At 34.9% G+C, this 15630-nt stretch overlaps 2 protein-coding genes across 6 annotated transcripts in view; both read left to right on the top strand.

The window, feature by feature from the left end:
- Positions 1 to 4626, top strand: part of LOC123679032 (eukaryotic translation initiation factor 4 gamma 1-like) — a 61631-nt gene extending 57005 nt beyond the window's left edge. For all 5 annotated transcript variants that reach the window (XM_045616356.1, XM_045616353.1, XM_045616357.1 and 2 more), the window contains 4 exons: positions 55 to 186; positions 304 to 517; positions 896 to 1003; positions 1908 to 4626. In XM_045616356.1, coding sequence (XP_045472312.1) covers positions 55 to 186; positions 304 to 517; positions 896 to 1003; positions 1908 to 1999 — 546 coding nt within the window. In that variant the 3' untranslated portion in view covers positions 2000 to 4626. The remainder of the gene's footprint in view (positions 1 to 54; positions 187 to 303; positions 518 to 895; positions 1004 to 1907) is intronic.
- A 7489-nt stretch (positions 4627 to 12115) lies between these two features.
- LOC123678633 lies at positions 12116 to 12911 on the top strand. The gene is made up of 2 exons (XM_045615764.1): positions 12116 to 12228; positions 12278 to 12911. Exons 1-2 carry the CDS (start codon positions 12116 to 12118, stop codon positions 12909 to 12911), a joined length of 747 nt encoding a protein of 248 aa, XP_045471720.1.
- The last annotated feature ends 2719 nt before the right edge of the window (positions 12912 to 15630 follow it).

The raw sequence follows: 15630 nt of genomic DNA on the forward strand, positions 1-15630 counted from the left end.
TAGTATTTCCTTTTTATTTCATTCATTTGCATTAACTTCACATTATTATTTCAGCAATTGGAATTCCTTAATGGGGGAACACCCGCACAAGGCAACTCTGAGCTTAACTACGAGCAAATTGAGAACAAACTCCTTGGATTCTTCGAATCAAATGTTCCATTTGATGATATCTGTATGTGGATTACGGTAAGGGAATCTAAATTTTCTTTTGGCCAGTTCTGCAACCTAAAGAAATCAATCTGATCTAATTCTTTCATAAAATCTGCAATCTTGAAAATCTTAATTTAATTTTTTTTTTTTCAGGCTAATGTGGGCCAAAGGGTAGAAGAGAATTCATTCATTAGGACGTTAGCTACAGCCATTTATAAACATTCAATATTCCGTCTTAAACTGAATCCTGAACGTTTAAGCAAACTTTCTAAATTGTTCAGCAAATATGTTGATAACAATTCAACATATGAACTTCAATGTTTATACGCGTTGCAATCATTAGTTAATCAGTTAGAGCATCCTCAAGGTGAGTACGCAATCAGTTTTCCTGTTACACAGTTCCAGCTCCAAGTAACTTCATTTTTAATAAGTGATTTGGTGTTTTATACTGTGGAAATTGTAATGGTGTGTTCCTGTTTCATTTTCATTTTTTCTTATGAAACATGAAATCATAATGCATCTACATAAAATATAGGAACTATCTTTAGTATTATAATGAATTGTTACTGTATTATTTCAATCTTTACGATTCCCCTTATCACCCTTTCAGAACAAATGTCTAAAAATTAATACTCATCTAAAATAATTACACAAAATAGATGAAAAATTTTAGATTTTGTCTCTTGATTGGGAAATTGAAGTTTATACCAATGATAGTAATTTTCAATTTCTCTGCAATTTTTAGGTGTGTTATTATCAATTTTCAACAAATTGAGCGAAGATTCCATTTTTGCACAAGAAAGTTTCCTATCATGGGAGAATAGTAAAGATGCAGCTGAACAAGAAGGCAAAGGTAAGTTGAAATTTTTTCAAAATATTTTGAAATGCAAAATACTGCACAACCAAGTCAACATTTCATTTTCTTATCTTGAAATTGTGTTAGGAATGTGCAAAATTGAAATTGGGTGGATTCGCTAACATCACAAGAACAATTTTGTTCAATGCGTGGAGTTTGATAGTAGCCTCCCAACATTTTAACTAGCCTTTTTCTTTACAGTATTTGACTTTCAGTGAATATAACAATACACATCCAGAAGATAAGTCGACTAAATTCTTTAGTAATAATAAATGGAATAAAAATATGTTTTTATTCCTTATTGGAAGATTCGGGATATTTATATTGACAGTCTTCCAAAAAATTATTCAGACTTTTCAAGACATCTTGCAGAATTCTAGCACAGTTAACTTCTTCTGAATTTCAAGAGTTAGAGGTTGACATACCTCAACTTGTGGTATCAAGAGAGTGGTCATGAATTTCACTATTGACTTTGATTTTTCGAGTAATATTTTTCAAAATAGTTTTTTGACATGTATATGCTTATCCTTAAGAGTGAACATCATATGACTACTCAGTTCGAAATGAAATAATGAATGTTTATTTCATACAAATCACCGATTTTTATGAAGTTTTCTCATAATTTCCTCAAATAGTAATGTACATGAAAGAAACTGAATATCTTTGATTCATAAATAAAAAAGAGTTTAGTACCTTTTCGTTTTTCGCAAAAGAATTGATGACTAGCACCAATATATTTCAAAATTATTCGTAGAAAAATAAATTACAAAAACATTTCAAAAACGGTAAAAATCATTATTTATTGGACAGTATTTTTGAGTTTATTTGAAGTTTTCGAACCAATAAACTTATTATTATTATATATATATTTATATATTAATTTGAAATGGACTTTTTTCAGGTGTTGCATTGAAGCAACTTACCGCCTTCTTCACCCAGTTGAAAGAAAATGATGATGATGAATATGTGTCTACTGGTTCTGAAGAAGCTTAGCAGTATATGGCAGCGCCAGTGGTGGCTTCTAATTAGTGCAACGCGTGTTGAAAAATAACTAACGTGACACATGTGTGAAAAAAATACTAAGTGACTTTTTGAAAACTTAGATAAAAATTTATACTGTTGTTTATATTATATATACAAATTTAATAATGTAAGAATGCGCCCGAGCTGACATGGTTATATAAAAATAGTACGGGCTAGAAACGGATGTTATTCAAGTGCCCTCGATCAATGGACCTAAAAAATTTAAGTAGTAAGTGATTATATGCAGTGGAAGAGACTTTGAGTATACCCTTTGCTCCTTTTAATATTTCTTTCAGACAATACCCAGCGGGCAATGGGAATATTTTATACATATTATTGTCCCTTATTATTTATATATATTTTATATTCCTATTTAATAATTCCTCTTTTTATTGTTCATATCGAATTTTTCCAAAAATGAGCTTGCTTCCAAATGATGAGTGCTTAACATTTTTGTAACTCACAATGCATGAGATGAGTTACAATAAACGAGCGATAAAAAAAATCAATTTCTAAAGAATGAGGGTTTTCCAAATTACTGTTTCAACATCAATTGAATTGTTCAGGATCAAAATCAATTTTGTTCCTATAGCTGCTCAATTTTGGAACACTTTCTAGTAACATTTTTAATTGCTGGTGTCCTTCAAACATGGCCCGCTGGGCTTTGACATGCTCCCGGAAATTTTATGGTCGGGCCGGGACGACACATACCATGTTTTATGTTTGTTAAAAATTTGTTACAGCATCATTATGTTAAGTTATATATACATATTATAGGTATAATTGTTCTGTATAATAAAATATACAGTTGCACATTTCAGTTTTAGATTTCGGTCATATCTTCTCTTTAGAAGTTTCACTAGGACTGAATTTTTTTTTGCCTGCGCAATATTGTCTAAGAGTAGTGGAAAACGTGCTTCTAGTTTTGATCTATGTTATTTTGCTCTTCATCTATCAAAGTAGAAAATTGGTGGTATTGTCTCATGCTATGATGAATAACATACATTGTTTGGTGAATATTTATGTTATTACTTTTACTCAGTATTCAAATTGTTGAATTAAACTAAAATTGTTTGCGTCATAAACTATTTCCTGCAAAGTATATAGAATAATCTCCATATATCTAAAATTAAATTTAGGTCCTCTAAATGACAACCACTAGTAATGTTGAAAAAACAGCATGACCAAATTTTCGTGAAAACTGCTTGATAAATATAGTGACATCTGAAGACAATTCTACTAATTTTACTTTGATTGTGACATCTTGAAATCACAGTTTTAAAAGGATGAATTTTTTTCAGTGACATTTTCCACTACTCGCAGAGAATCGTTCTAGGTTGAAATTTTGGAATCTTTGAAAATGTGTTTCTTTCCAATTGCCTCATATTGAAAATGTATTCTAAATGGAATATTTTGCATGTGATCGAATTGATTTTATCTGAAACTGCCTTTTGCAGCTGTCTAGTCCCATCTTCGGTTTTTCGAAATATTGTATATATTTTTTTATTTTCACAAAGCATATACAGTATTTTTCTGACCATACATGTATATAAAACCTTAAAAAAATGAAAAAAACACAAAAACTAATTATCGCCATATTTCTGGTTATAAATATACTAAAATGCCACCGTTTGTGAAATGGTACTCTGAAAATTTTATAGAACCTGTCGCTTTGGTGCAGTTTATCTGTGATAAATCTACATTACTTGCGACGAGCGCGGATGATGCAGTTTGAGACTATCCGGAAGCAGTAGTATGATTATTCATATATTCACCGAACACGACTAACCCCCTTCCCTGATCTATTAGAGTTTGTGTCTTAGGACTGAAAACACAAGTCTTCCTGAGCCCCCTTTCGCCCCCAATCGATTTTCGACGTTAAATCTGTGGGAACTATCCATTTGAATAATTCTTGCAATCCTTACGTGTTGTAATAGTACCAAGAAATTAATTTCTTTTTAATATAATGCCACATTAGTGAAGCCGATTGTATTCACATTGATAGTAGACTGTTTTCATCATTATTGAATAAATGGTTCGTGGTATTATAAATGCCCTGTAAATATGAGTTTTTTTTAATGAACTTGAATGAATAATATTAGATACGCCAACTCAATACAATTTTCCAATTAAAATTGAAGAAGCTCCATCAAGAATTTTCATGTTGGTAATTTTCAAAATGTGAATGTTATATTAATATGCAATTTCAAGAAGAATCTGATTTTGACATATTTTGAGTGGCTGTGATTTTAGTAATTTTTCCAGAATATATGGCTTTATTAATGGATGATCTTATATGAAATGAAGGTGACAGAGTCCTCTGAATTGCTATTTATAATTGTATTTTTTAATTTTAAAATTATTTGTAATATAGTGAATTTCTCGCAAATTGTTAGGACTTTGTCTGTATTTGAGCTGCTAAAATTATTCAAGGTACTGGTTTCCTGAATAATAATCAGGGATTGATAAGAATTATTTAATTACGATTGATTTCTCATACGTAAATGTTGAGACAGATTTTGCCAAACTGTTATCGAACATTTATATTAATACCGATTCTACGAGACGATTAAAACAAAAGATTACCAACTCTCAAACTGTAGTTTTAATTCAATTTTATTCCCTATTTACATGAAAAATTTATCTTGGTGAAATGTCTTCCTCCACTGTTTATTAGAAATGATTTGTTTTTTACTCACAACATACATGAAATAAGTGCAAAATGAAAAATATCACGATTCTAGAGCAATATCCAACAGTATTGGATATTGAAAATTGTGTTTGCAAGACTAACAAGCGAACCAAAAGCAGGTGCGTGTAGTTTTGGGATATACTTCGGAAAGGATTAAAAAATTGACTTTTTTATTGAGGAAAGAAAACATCCGTTCCACATGAACATTGTGTTCCAGAATTGCGAGAATATATTGGACATTTTGATGAGATTTGTCTTTATTTCATGTTCTTTTCAGAAATTACATCTATTTTTCGTGTATGTTTTTAGCTTTCCACTCATCTGACATTTCTGCGTTAGTGAAAGAATTGAAATAGATAGATAAATTTTTTATAAAATGAATCTTCAAGCGTGAAACCTTTCCCATTAAAATTTCCAACAGTTTCTTCTACTAGCTTTCATTAAGGAACAGCATTCAAAAACATTCATACAAATATATTGAATTTTGTCATTGGCCGAGTCCACTATATTCGAGATATCGGGTGTTGTGAAAAATCTCTGACATCACTGTCGAATTTAATTTATTACATTATATTCATTGTGCTAGCATTCTTTAGTTTGTTATAGACTTGTCTCGTTTGGTTCCCAAAATATATATTTAGTAATCTTCCATTCAACTCTTTCTTAGTACCTATCCTCTCAATTAATTTTTACTTTAATAACACTAATTATTGATTTTTCAATCGGTTTGTCAATCAGAAATGCTTTACTAGAAATAGACTATGAAGAGCCAAAAAAAAATCGATTACAACTTTTGAGTCACTTTTTTCAGCTATGAAAATTTTTGTCAAAGGCACCCATAGCTTCAGCAAGCGTTCAATAGTTAGAAGTAGTGAAAGCCATCGAATTCTAAGCAGTGTTGTGAAGTATGTGCGCTGGATAACCGATAGTTTTGATGTCTTTGGAAAAATCTCGTTTAATTAAAAAAAACTCTCCTTTATTTTACTTTGAAGTAAGTACCTACTTGTGCTATCCGCACTGACAGTGAAAATATTTTATATGGAAATATTAAGGTCTTCTAAGGATTCAATTCAAAATAAAGTGATTGTATAAGACGATTTATTTGGCCATGTGTCCAATTTTAATAATTTTATTTTCAATCCTTCAGTTTCTGAAGAAAGCAGCAGAAACAGCATTTCAGCTTTATGATTATTGGAATCCGTTGAGATTCCATTAAACCAATTTTGTCTCACCTACTCTATATAAGGAAATATGAATGTCATAACAGTCAAATTACTGACCGGGACGCATTTTTCAGTTTCCTAAGGGACTAGCGCAATCAGTTACTCTAATCCATTAGGGAACGGAGACGCGCGAGGCAACTCCGCTAACCCTACGTGGTTAGCGCAACTCATACACATTGTATATTTATGGTGTCCCATTTAATTAGAAATCAATTATCGTTTTGGAGATATAGATCAGAGTTGATCACCCTATATATGGCTTAACTGGAATTATACAGATAATTAATTCAATATCGAAATAAATGCAATATGTCCGATGAGACACCTCATATAAAAGAAAAAGCATAAGTTTTTCACCCGTTTTAGAGATATTGAGTTATTCACTTAACTTCTTGATGAAAAAATTTAGTGAAAACCGATTCTTTTCGAAAAATCTGCGGTAAAAAATATAGGTCTCCTATTTAAAAAACATCAAATCTCCTCAATATCTGTAACGGTAATTATTGATTTCTATTATCTACTATGAGTAGGTATCATATAAATTTATTTATATGTGAAAAACAGGCCTTAAGTCTTTTATAGTTCTCGAGATGTTTTCAGTGAGAATAGAATTTGGGACATCATATACATTTGAAATAAACACACAGACAAAGGTCATGGCATTGTTACTGAAAAGATGACCTATTTATCCGAAACATCGAATCAAAAGTGTGCTTGCAACTTTACTTCTGTCGAAAGGTATTGGGTTTTAAAATTGCACAATATGAGAAGGTGTGCCAGATAATTTTTATTCACTTAAACTGACTTTCTTCAATTAAAACAACCAAAATCTGTGATCTAAAAAAGATATTTTTATGGAAAAAACGGATGGATCAATTTGGGATTTTAAATTATTCAATAAAATATTTGTAGTTTGAGTATAATAATTAGGATTGTTATTCTCAAAAATTAGATATTCAAATAACTTTACACAGGTACCTTGCTCAATATGAATGTCAGCTTTCATTTTTATTTATACCCACAGTCGAGATCAATTGTTATTGAAGTTAAGGTGAATTCTCAATATCGAATACTATTTATTTTTTTTTTTGTATAAACTAACTATTCATAGAAGAATAAAAAATTAAATTCCAATGTATCGTGGGGAGAAATAAACTACCGAATGATATAGAGAATTATAAATGCAGAACCTATTAAATCAGAGAGCTAAATTGAGAAATTAAATAAAAACCCAACTTAAATATGCCTGATCTCAAGAAAAATATTTCAATTGTCATTTTAAACACAAATATAATAATATAGGTGTATATGCACAATTTTTTTTCGGCAACCGTCCGGGAAGTGAGCACTTCCCGGACGCTTTTTCTCTGAGAAAGTAGCATTTCCCGGCCTAGTCCGGAAAGTACGTACTTCCCGGACTAGGCCGGAAAAGAATCATAGAATCCATAACAACCGAGATAACGGCTGACAGTTCATATGAAATTAGTTGTCAAAAATTTGCATGTTTTTTTATCGCAATCGTAATAAAATATGGAAAGCAGCAGCGATAGTGTTATTTTACATGGTTGCCGAAAAAATATTGTACGCAACACGCCCGAAAATGGTTTTTTTGGACTCACAGACTTCCAGGACTCGCTTACGCTCGTCCTGGAATTTTGTCTATTCGTCCAAAAAAACCCTATTTTCCGGACTTGTTACGTAAATTACTATTTTGCGTGTACAGTCCATTCAGGAATTATTGACATCGAAGTAGGCCATGAACGTCTAGTCGCGGCTTTATTTCTGGTTACAAAAATATCACTAAAAATTGCTATGGTTCATCATAGAAATGACCAGTTTAAATTATTTTCATCATTTTTGTATCCGAAAGATCCTGAATTTTCGAAATTACGATTATTACGAAGGGACGCATACAGTCATGATTTCATAAATTGAAATTCAGATTATATAACGTAAAAATATAGTGAAATGCTATCTCATTTCAAGGAAATTCAATGAAGAGATATCTATTCATTTAAGAGTCGCTCATGAAAGATCCCATTGAAGATCATTAAAATAGGCATATTCCTTTTCGCCAAAGGCTCTACAAAAATTGTTGCATTACTGATGGACACTGGATACCAACCTGCTTGCAAAATTCTTATTAAATCACTCTTATGGATCATTTTAACTGTGGTGTCTAAACTGGTAAAGAAAACAGAAAAAACTGGTTGATAAATTTAAATAGTGTAGCTTAGTGAATGGAAGAGCCGTATCATAATAAGACAGAAATAAAATTCAAAGAATCCATGCATTTAGTATATGAAAAATTTTGACATCACAGTTGTACTGTAACTTTCAAAATTGGAACCAATTTATCAGCCGATGTGTAAATTACTTTCTAAAGTCACTATTTATTGAAACTGTTCATGACATGAATGATTGATTAAACTTGTATGAAAAATATAGGTACTATTTGAACTCGAGTTTTCTGTTTTTTATTGAAATGCTTGTATACTAGTTTCTATTAAATTACATAAATTATTTTGCCCATAACAGCTTTAACTCACTCACTAAAAGCATTTTTGCATGAAATTATTTTCAATTCTATTATTATCTTCAAGGGGGTAAGAGATGAAGAAATTCTTGAAGTTACTCTTCTGAATATATTTTTCAATTAAATACTCAGTAAAAATTCTATAAAGCAATTGGAATTAATTAGATTTTTGGATTACTCATTGAAGAACAAAACACAGATATAACAATACTTAATTTCAATATAGAATATAAATAAGCTATAGATGCAATGCCAAGACTTGGTTTAGCAATCCAATCATAAAATAATTCTCTCTTCATAGATTTATATAATCCTCATGATCACCACTGTCAAAACAAAACATCCAGGTAAAAATCCAAATATCCAGCATTCAAAATAGTGCTCCTTCTACTTTTACCCTTGAATATACTTGAAAAACATTTTGTTTTCTTTCTAGAGTCCACTGTTGAATAATGCTGGCATTTTCAAATAACCAAGTTTCCTCCAGATAAATGAATTTCACATTTTGTTGCAAATATTCTCTGTATTCACCATAAAATCGTACTCAACTTATTATATTTTTCTGTTTATCAATAAGAATTTTCCTTTTATTAACTGTTTTGAACTTGTAACCAATTACGTTTATGTAATGTTGTCTTTGATTGATTAAAATCCAGATGCTTTTTGGTCAATTTTCATCCAGGCTCATATATTGGTTGCTTTTGGCTCGGGTTTTGGTAACAATCAAATCATTCAATGATTCTTTGAAGGTGAAATCGTATTGCACAGGTTTTCTTCCACTAATAATCCAGGTTGTAATGACTTGCCTTCTTCTTTTTTCAAACAGTACTGTGAGATATACTCAAATAAACTAATCAATGTGTGTTTGAAATTGATACAACTTTTAAGTTTCAAAATTTCTTCGATCAAAACCAATAACACAAACATACTGAAATCTAACCTCTTGTCAATGACATTTCCAATGCCAACCCGAAATCTGCAATTCAAAATGTTACTGAATGAGCCAGTACCAACTTAATTTCGATTTTCCATAGCCACCCGGGATGTCAATAATTCCTGAATGGACTGTACATTAATAATTAGTTTATCTATGGCTCCCACTCCTTGAATAACATCTGAAAATAAGAATGCAGCGCCAAGGTGGGCAGACGAAGAACTATAAATATTGACATTGTCCAAATTGATCATTTCACGTTACCCTTCAATTATTACAGTCCCAACAAAGTATTACAAATGCTAATGTATTGAATATCTTTAGGATTTCTCCACTTGTTTTGTTTTTTTTTCCCAATTTTCGTCTTATTGCCAATTGTTAATTTGTATGTACATTCCGAGGAACGTGAGGGAGTGCAATGGTAGAAACAGCCATTTTGTCTAGGTACTGTTGCACATCTCTCGATGTTTTTGAATGTAATAAATAAAAACTGTGAAATTAATGTACTTTAAATGTGACAATAAATTTTGATTTGATCTTTAGGAATACTACAGAAAGTCACATGTCTATTTTTCATTTATTTATTAAGATATAACTCAATTTACATAAGATATTTCTAAAAATAAATAAAATAATTTTATATAACTATGCTACTTGGAACTAATCATATTAATATCTATTTATCCAATTATATTATGGCATGACTAATGAAAATTCAATTGAAAATATTTCATAATATGTGATAGAGAAGTATCAAAAGTATGCCCTGAAAAAAAATATAAAGAATTTCATAGTACATGTCCAAAAATATCTGAGGGATTTTCCCAATATTGTGTAACGGTACCTCAGTTTTGAAGATTTCAAAATAAAAAATTCAGTATGATTTTCTGATTGTCTATTATAAATATTTTTTTTGAGAAATCAATTTATGAACAACTGGTCTATTTGCTGCATACTAATTGGAAAATGCTGTATTTCATCATTTTTAAATAATAATTCCTTAAAAATCTATGTTCTGCAAATACTGAATTGTAGCAATTGTAAATATATCTTTAACTTTCTTCATAAGAGACCACTCCAATTTACATCCTAAAATTTTGAATATCTTAATACGCTGATTGACTCTTTCAATATGTACTCGAGCAGCTGGTATTTTATTATTATAGCATCCTGTGAACTTCCTAACTTCAAAATCAGGTCACATTTGTTGAAAAATAGTTTTTCAGATGCTCTTCCGCCATATGGTTCACTAATGAAAGTAATTAAACCAACAGGGGAAACACCCATCATAAATTTAACTGTGTTATTTGATTCGCACCGAGAGTAAAATCTAATTCGGCAGCAAAGGCATTTTGGATTTTGTATGAATATTTATTTCCAAACAATCTAGGACAATTCTAATATTTTCGAAAATATTCAAAACATTCTGGCATGTTTTTCTGTATTTCAGGGAAATCTGGAAATGTTATAAAACTACTTAGAACTCTACTTAACATGGGTAGCATTTCATAAATGTATCTTTGGCACAATTCATGTGAAATGCCAAAAAAAAAGAGATAATGTCACATATGTTAGATCACATTTCAATTTTGTTAGTACTGAAACAATACGCTGGTTGTTGAAAGATGTGATCTTTGATCACTGTAAACTGATTGTACTGCTTCTACTGTTGTATCTAATACTTTTATATTATTGAGACCAGTAAAACTATTTAAAGCACTATCTGTTGTTATCAGGTCACACAAAGAAGACACTTTAGGAGTATTCACTTGCACTTCAAAATCTTCGAAAGTTTTTTTTTTAATCAGGCTGACCCTGAAGAAGCTGTAATAGACCTTGTGCAATTTCAATTTCATCTTGGGAAGGAGTTTGTACAGAAGGTTTGATTTCTTCATAAGAGCATTCTTCAGCAACAAGTTTTTCTTTGTCCCAATCTTTTAGATCTACTACTAGAACATTCAGGTTTTTTCTTTGTGGTAGTAGATCCAACAGGAAGATTTCTGGAAGGCACAGCAGTATTTTTCAAAAACCTTCTTTGTGTAGAACTGGAACTCAAATATAACGTATTTTTTCTTTGTTATAGTGTCCATCTTCAACGCGCACTCAAACTGAACTGAGTGAACTAACCACAAAACTGTCGCAAAAGATTATGTAGTACGAAATCTCATCTTTCTAACGTCATTTAGTGGAACCCGATCGGACTTAGTGAACGCAAAATACATAAAACTAAAGCTATCTATTGGAAAAAAAATATTAAAAACTAAATGAGTGCATATTTTTTGTTAATTCAGGATATTTTATATTTATAAGGTCCGCGAGGGGCGGCCTGAATGCCCATAAAACTCGGCATTTCAGGGCGAATAATGGAATTGAGTTCAGACCAGTCTACAACTAAACATATGTTCAAAACTTGCACTGACAACGAGAAGATTAAAGACTTTCACATCTCTTACCGAGACCGTCGAAATAGTATCTGCAACGACCCAAGTGACCAGCGACCTTAAGAATCGATTAGACATATTATCATCTTCTTCAAACTCTTTTAGTGGGTTGAAATAAATTGAAGACGTATTTTTATCCCATTCTTTTATTTCCCTAAATTATCCCTGGCCGTGAACTACTCTAGTCACAGTATAAGGACCACAACCCACAAATTGGTGAACCTGTCGTGATTTGAAGAAGAATCGGATCCCGAAAAAAAATGTCACTAGAAGCCCAGGTATCAAGAGTCGCCGTCCGGATGCCAGAATTTGTCGCCACCGAACCCGATTTATGGTTCGCCATGGTTGAAGGAAGTTTCCGCATCGCGGGGGGGTGACACAGGACCAAACTAAGTTTGGCTATATCGTGGGTGCCCTACCAGCCAAATATGCAACGGAGGTGAAGGACATCATTATAAATCCACCTACCGGCGAGGCCTACCACAAATTAAGGACGGAGCTGATACGACGTCTGCGTGCCATACAAGAGGAGAAGACCTGACGCCTCCTGGAGCGAGAAGAAGATACAGTAAGCCCTTACAGTTTCTTCGCCATTTACAGGGCCTTGCTGATCCAGCCGTTCCGGAGAGCCTGATGAAATCACTCTGGATGAACCGTCTATCCCGGAATGTCCAGGTGTCGTTGGCCATCGTGAAAGACAGCAGCCTTCAAGACTTAGCCGTCCACGCAGACCACATAATGGAAGCATTCCGACCTCCCGTCCAAATGGTGAACGAGACGACTGGCATAGAGGCCATCATCAGTGCTAAGTTAGCACAGCTCACACTAGGTCTGAACCAGGAGATAGTTACGCTGAGAACAGAACTAGCAGGCCACGAAGACAGATCCCGAAGAGACAGGAGCCGAGGCCGTTCCCAGCATTGTCCAAGAAGCAATAGTCTAGGCCGACAGCCAATTGACAGCAAGTGCTGGTACCATTGGAAATTTGGAGCCAGGTCCACTAGATGCAGACAGCCCTGCAACTACACCTCGGAAAACGAGAGGGGCCTTCACTAAGGGCGGCCAGTGATCCCAGCCCAACGACGTGCCGCCTGTTCATCACCGATAGGGACTCCAAGCTGCAGTTTCTGGTCGACATTGGAGCAGATCTGTGCGTCTCCCCACGAAGTGCAGTCAACGGTAGAAGAGAGAAGTCTGACTACGTCCTAACAGCAGCCAATGGGACACCCATCGCAACGTAAGTACAACCACCCTCACGCTGAACTTAGGACTACGCCGAGATATCACCTGGAGGTTTGTCATAGCAGATGTATCCAAACCCATTATCGGTGTCGACTTCCTGAGCTTCTACACCTGCTCGTGGACGTAAACCAAAGACTTATGGACGGAACCACCCAACTCACTACTCGAGGAGAAGTGACTGAGCGCAATATCCCAGAAGTCAAGACAGTCAACGGATTCTCCAGATACCATCAGCTATTAATGTCTTTCCCAGAAATTACCCGACCAGAAGGAGCCCCCGAACGAATCACACACCAGACCACGCATCACATCAAAGCGACCCATGGACCACCAATTGCATCGAGACGCTTGGCACCAGAGAAATTCAAGGCAGCCAAAAAGGAGTTCGAAGCAATGCTCCGGCTAGGAATCACCCGTCCGTCCAACAGTCCATGGTAGTCCCCGCTACACCTCGCACCGAAGAAGGGTTCAGAAGAATGGAGACCGGACTATCCCCGACCAATATCCTGTGAGGCACATGCAGGACTACGCCCACACCCTCCAAGGGAAGAAAATCTTCCCTACTCTTGATCCATTGCGAGCGTACAACCAGATTCCCCTAGCCGAAGAAGACATACTTAAGACCGCCATCACTACTCCATTTGGGTTATTTGAGTTCCCATTCATGACTTTTGGACTCAGGAACGCTGCTTAGACCTTCCAGAGGTTCATCGATGAAGTTCTACGAGGACTAGACTTCTGCTTCAGCTACATCAATGACACCTTGAACTATGCAGAATTAGCCAGATCACAAGAGGACGACAACGAGCTACGGAGATATCTTCAAGGCGATACAGGTTTGCTGATCCGGATGGATCAACCACCTTGGTGTACTGCGATACGTCGACTCCCCAAGCAAGTACATTCCTGACGAAGCTATTCCGGAGAGTAGCATTCGACACAATCCACAGATTGGCACACCCTGGTACCAATGCGACTACGAAGATGGTGAAGCAACGTTTCGTTTGGCCTTCAGTTAACGCAGATTGCAGGAAATGGTCCCGCACCTGCTTAGAATGTCAGCGATCCAAGGTTACTCGGCACGTAATCACTCCACCAGGGACATTCACGCCACCGGTACGTCGATTTGATCATGTACACATGGACATTATCGCCATGCCGTACGCCGAGGGTTACCGATAGTGCCTTACCTGTGTCGACCGATTTACCAGATGGCCAGAAGCAATTCCCCGGCAGAACCAGGAGGCATCCACCATCGCTAAGGAGTTTTACACGAATTGGATAGCGAGGTTCGGCACTCCACTCCGGATCACCACAGATCAAGGGAGACAATTCTGCAAGCCTGTTCAACGAGCTATGTAAGTTGACTGGCACAAACCACATTCGATCCACAGCATACCACCCAGCAGCCAACGGTATGGTCGAAAGAATCCATCGACAGCTCAAGGCAGCAATCAAATGCCACAGCAACGACCGATGAACCGAAACGCTTCCCAGTGTCCTTCTGGGAGGAGAGCAGCCTGGTGGGAAGACATGAAAGCAACCGCTGCAGAAATGGTATCCGTATACCATTTCTAATGGCTCTCCGTAGAGCCATTAATATTGCCCGGAGAATTTCTATCAACAAGTACGGATGACAGTCAGACACAGCCGACTTCGTAGTGGATCTGAGGCAACAAATAAGAAGAATTAGACCCATCAACGCCAACCCCCATGGAGAACGTGTTCAATCAATTGGAAACGTCACCATTCGTTTTCGTCCGACATGAGGGCCCAAAATTAGGCCTGCAGAAACCCTACGACGGACCATACGAAGTTTTCAAAAGAGATCCAAAACATTTCGTCATCAAGATCAATGACACGGAAACAAAACGGTGACAATCGACCGATTAAAACCAGCTTACATATTCGATAATTTTGAAACTGAAGAGCACGAGGAAGATCACAAAGAAGATCCAGTAGAAAACGAAGCCAATGATCAACCAGTATCCCCGGAAACAAGAAAAACCAGATCCGGTAGGAAGGTACATTTTCCAAAGAAGTACCTAACAATTTGTTGGTCATATAGTATGTACTCAAGGATCTCATATATGCGACATCGGCAACTTGAAGTCGATGAGTTGTAAGAGGGCAATTCCATGGATGAAATTGAAGAATTTCATGTCATCCAAAGAGATTTTCTTGATTGTTGTATTTTCCGAATGAGCGGCCAAAAATGAATTTGAGTTCATATCATAGAGGAATATGAAGGCTATAAATGATAAATTTATCGTGCACTTCGTTTTTCTGTATCAACCTAGATTATTACCCCACGAAAGATAGTTATACAAACAAACCCATCAGTACATCGAGTGAAAAAGCTCACGAGATCGAACAGATAGATATCTTGATTTGTACTCCAGTTACAGGTCATTTCTGAAAAAAAAAATCAAATATTCCAATATATTGAGATAGTTTAATTTAATAAATGGCGAATTTCGATCTTGATGATGGTTCCGCGGCCGTTAAAATCAAATTTATTTTTCAAAACTGT

The sequence above is a fragment of the Harmonia axyridis genome, chromosome 4 (genome assembly GCF_914767665.1).
Source record: "Harmonia axyridis chromosome 4, icHarAxyr1.1, whole genome shotgun sequence".
Classification (NCBI taxonomy): Eukaryota; Metazoa; Arthropoda; class Insecta; order Coleoptera; family Coccinellidae; genus Harmonia; species Harmonia axyridis.

Excerpts from the sequence above, each read along its gene's own strand:
- LOC123678633 (XM_045615764.1), top strand. The coding sequence starts at position 12,116 with ATGTCACTAGAAGCCCAGGTATCAAGAGTCGCCGTCCGGATGCCAGAA. Across the intron at positions 12,229-12,277 it reads AGTTTCCGCATCGCGGGGGG|CCAAATATGCAACGGAGGTG; the intron begins GTGACACAGGAC and ends GTGCCCTACCAG.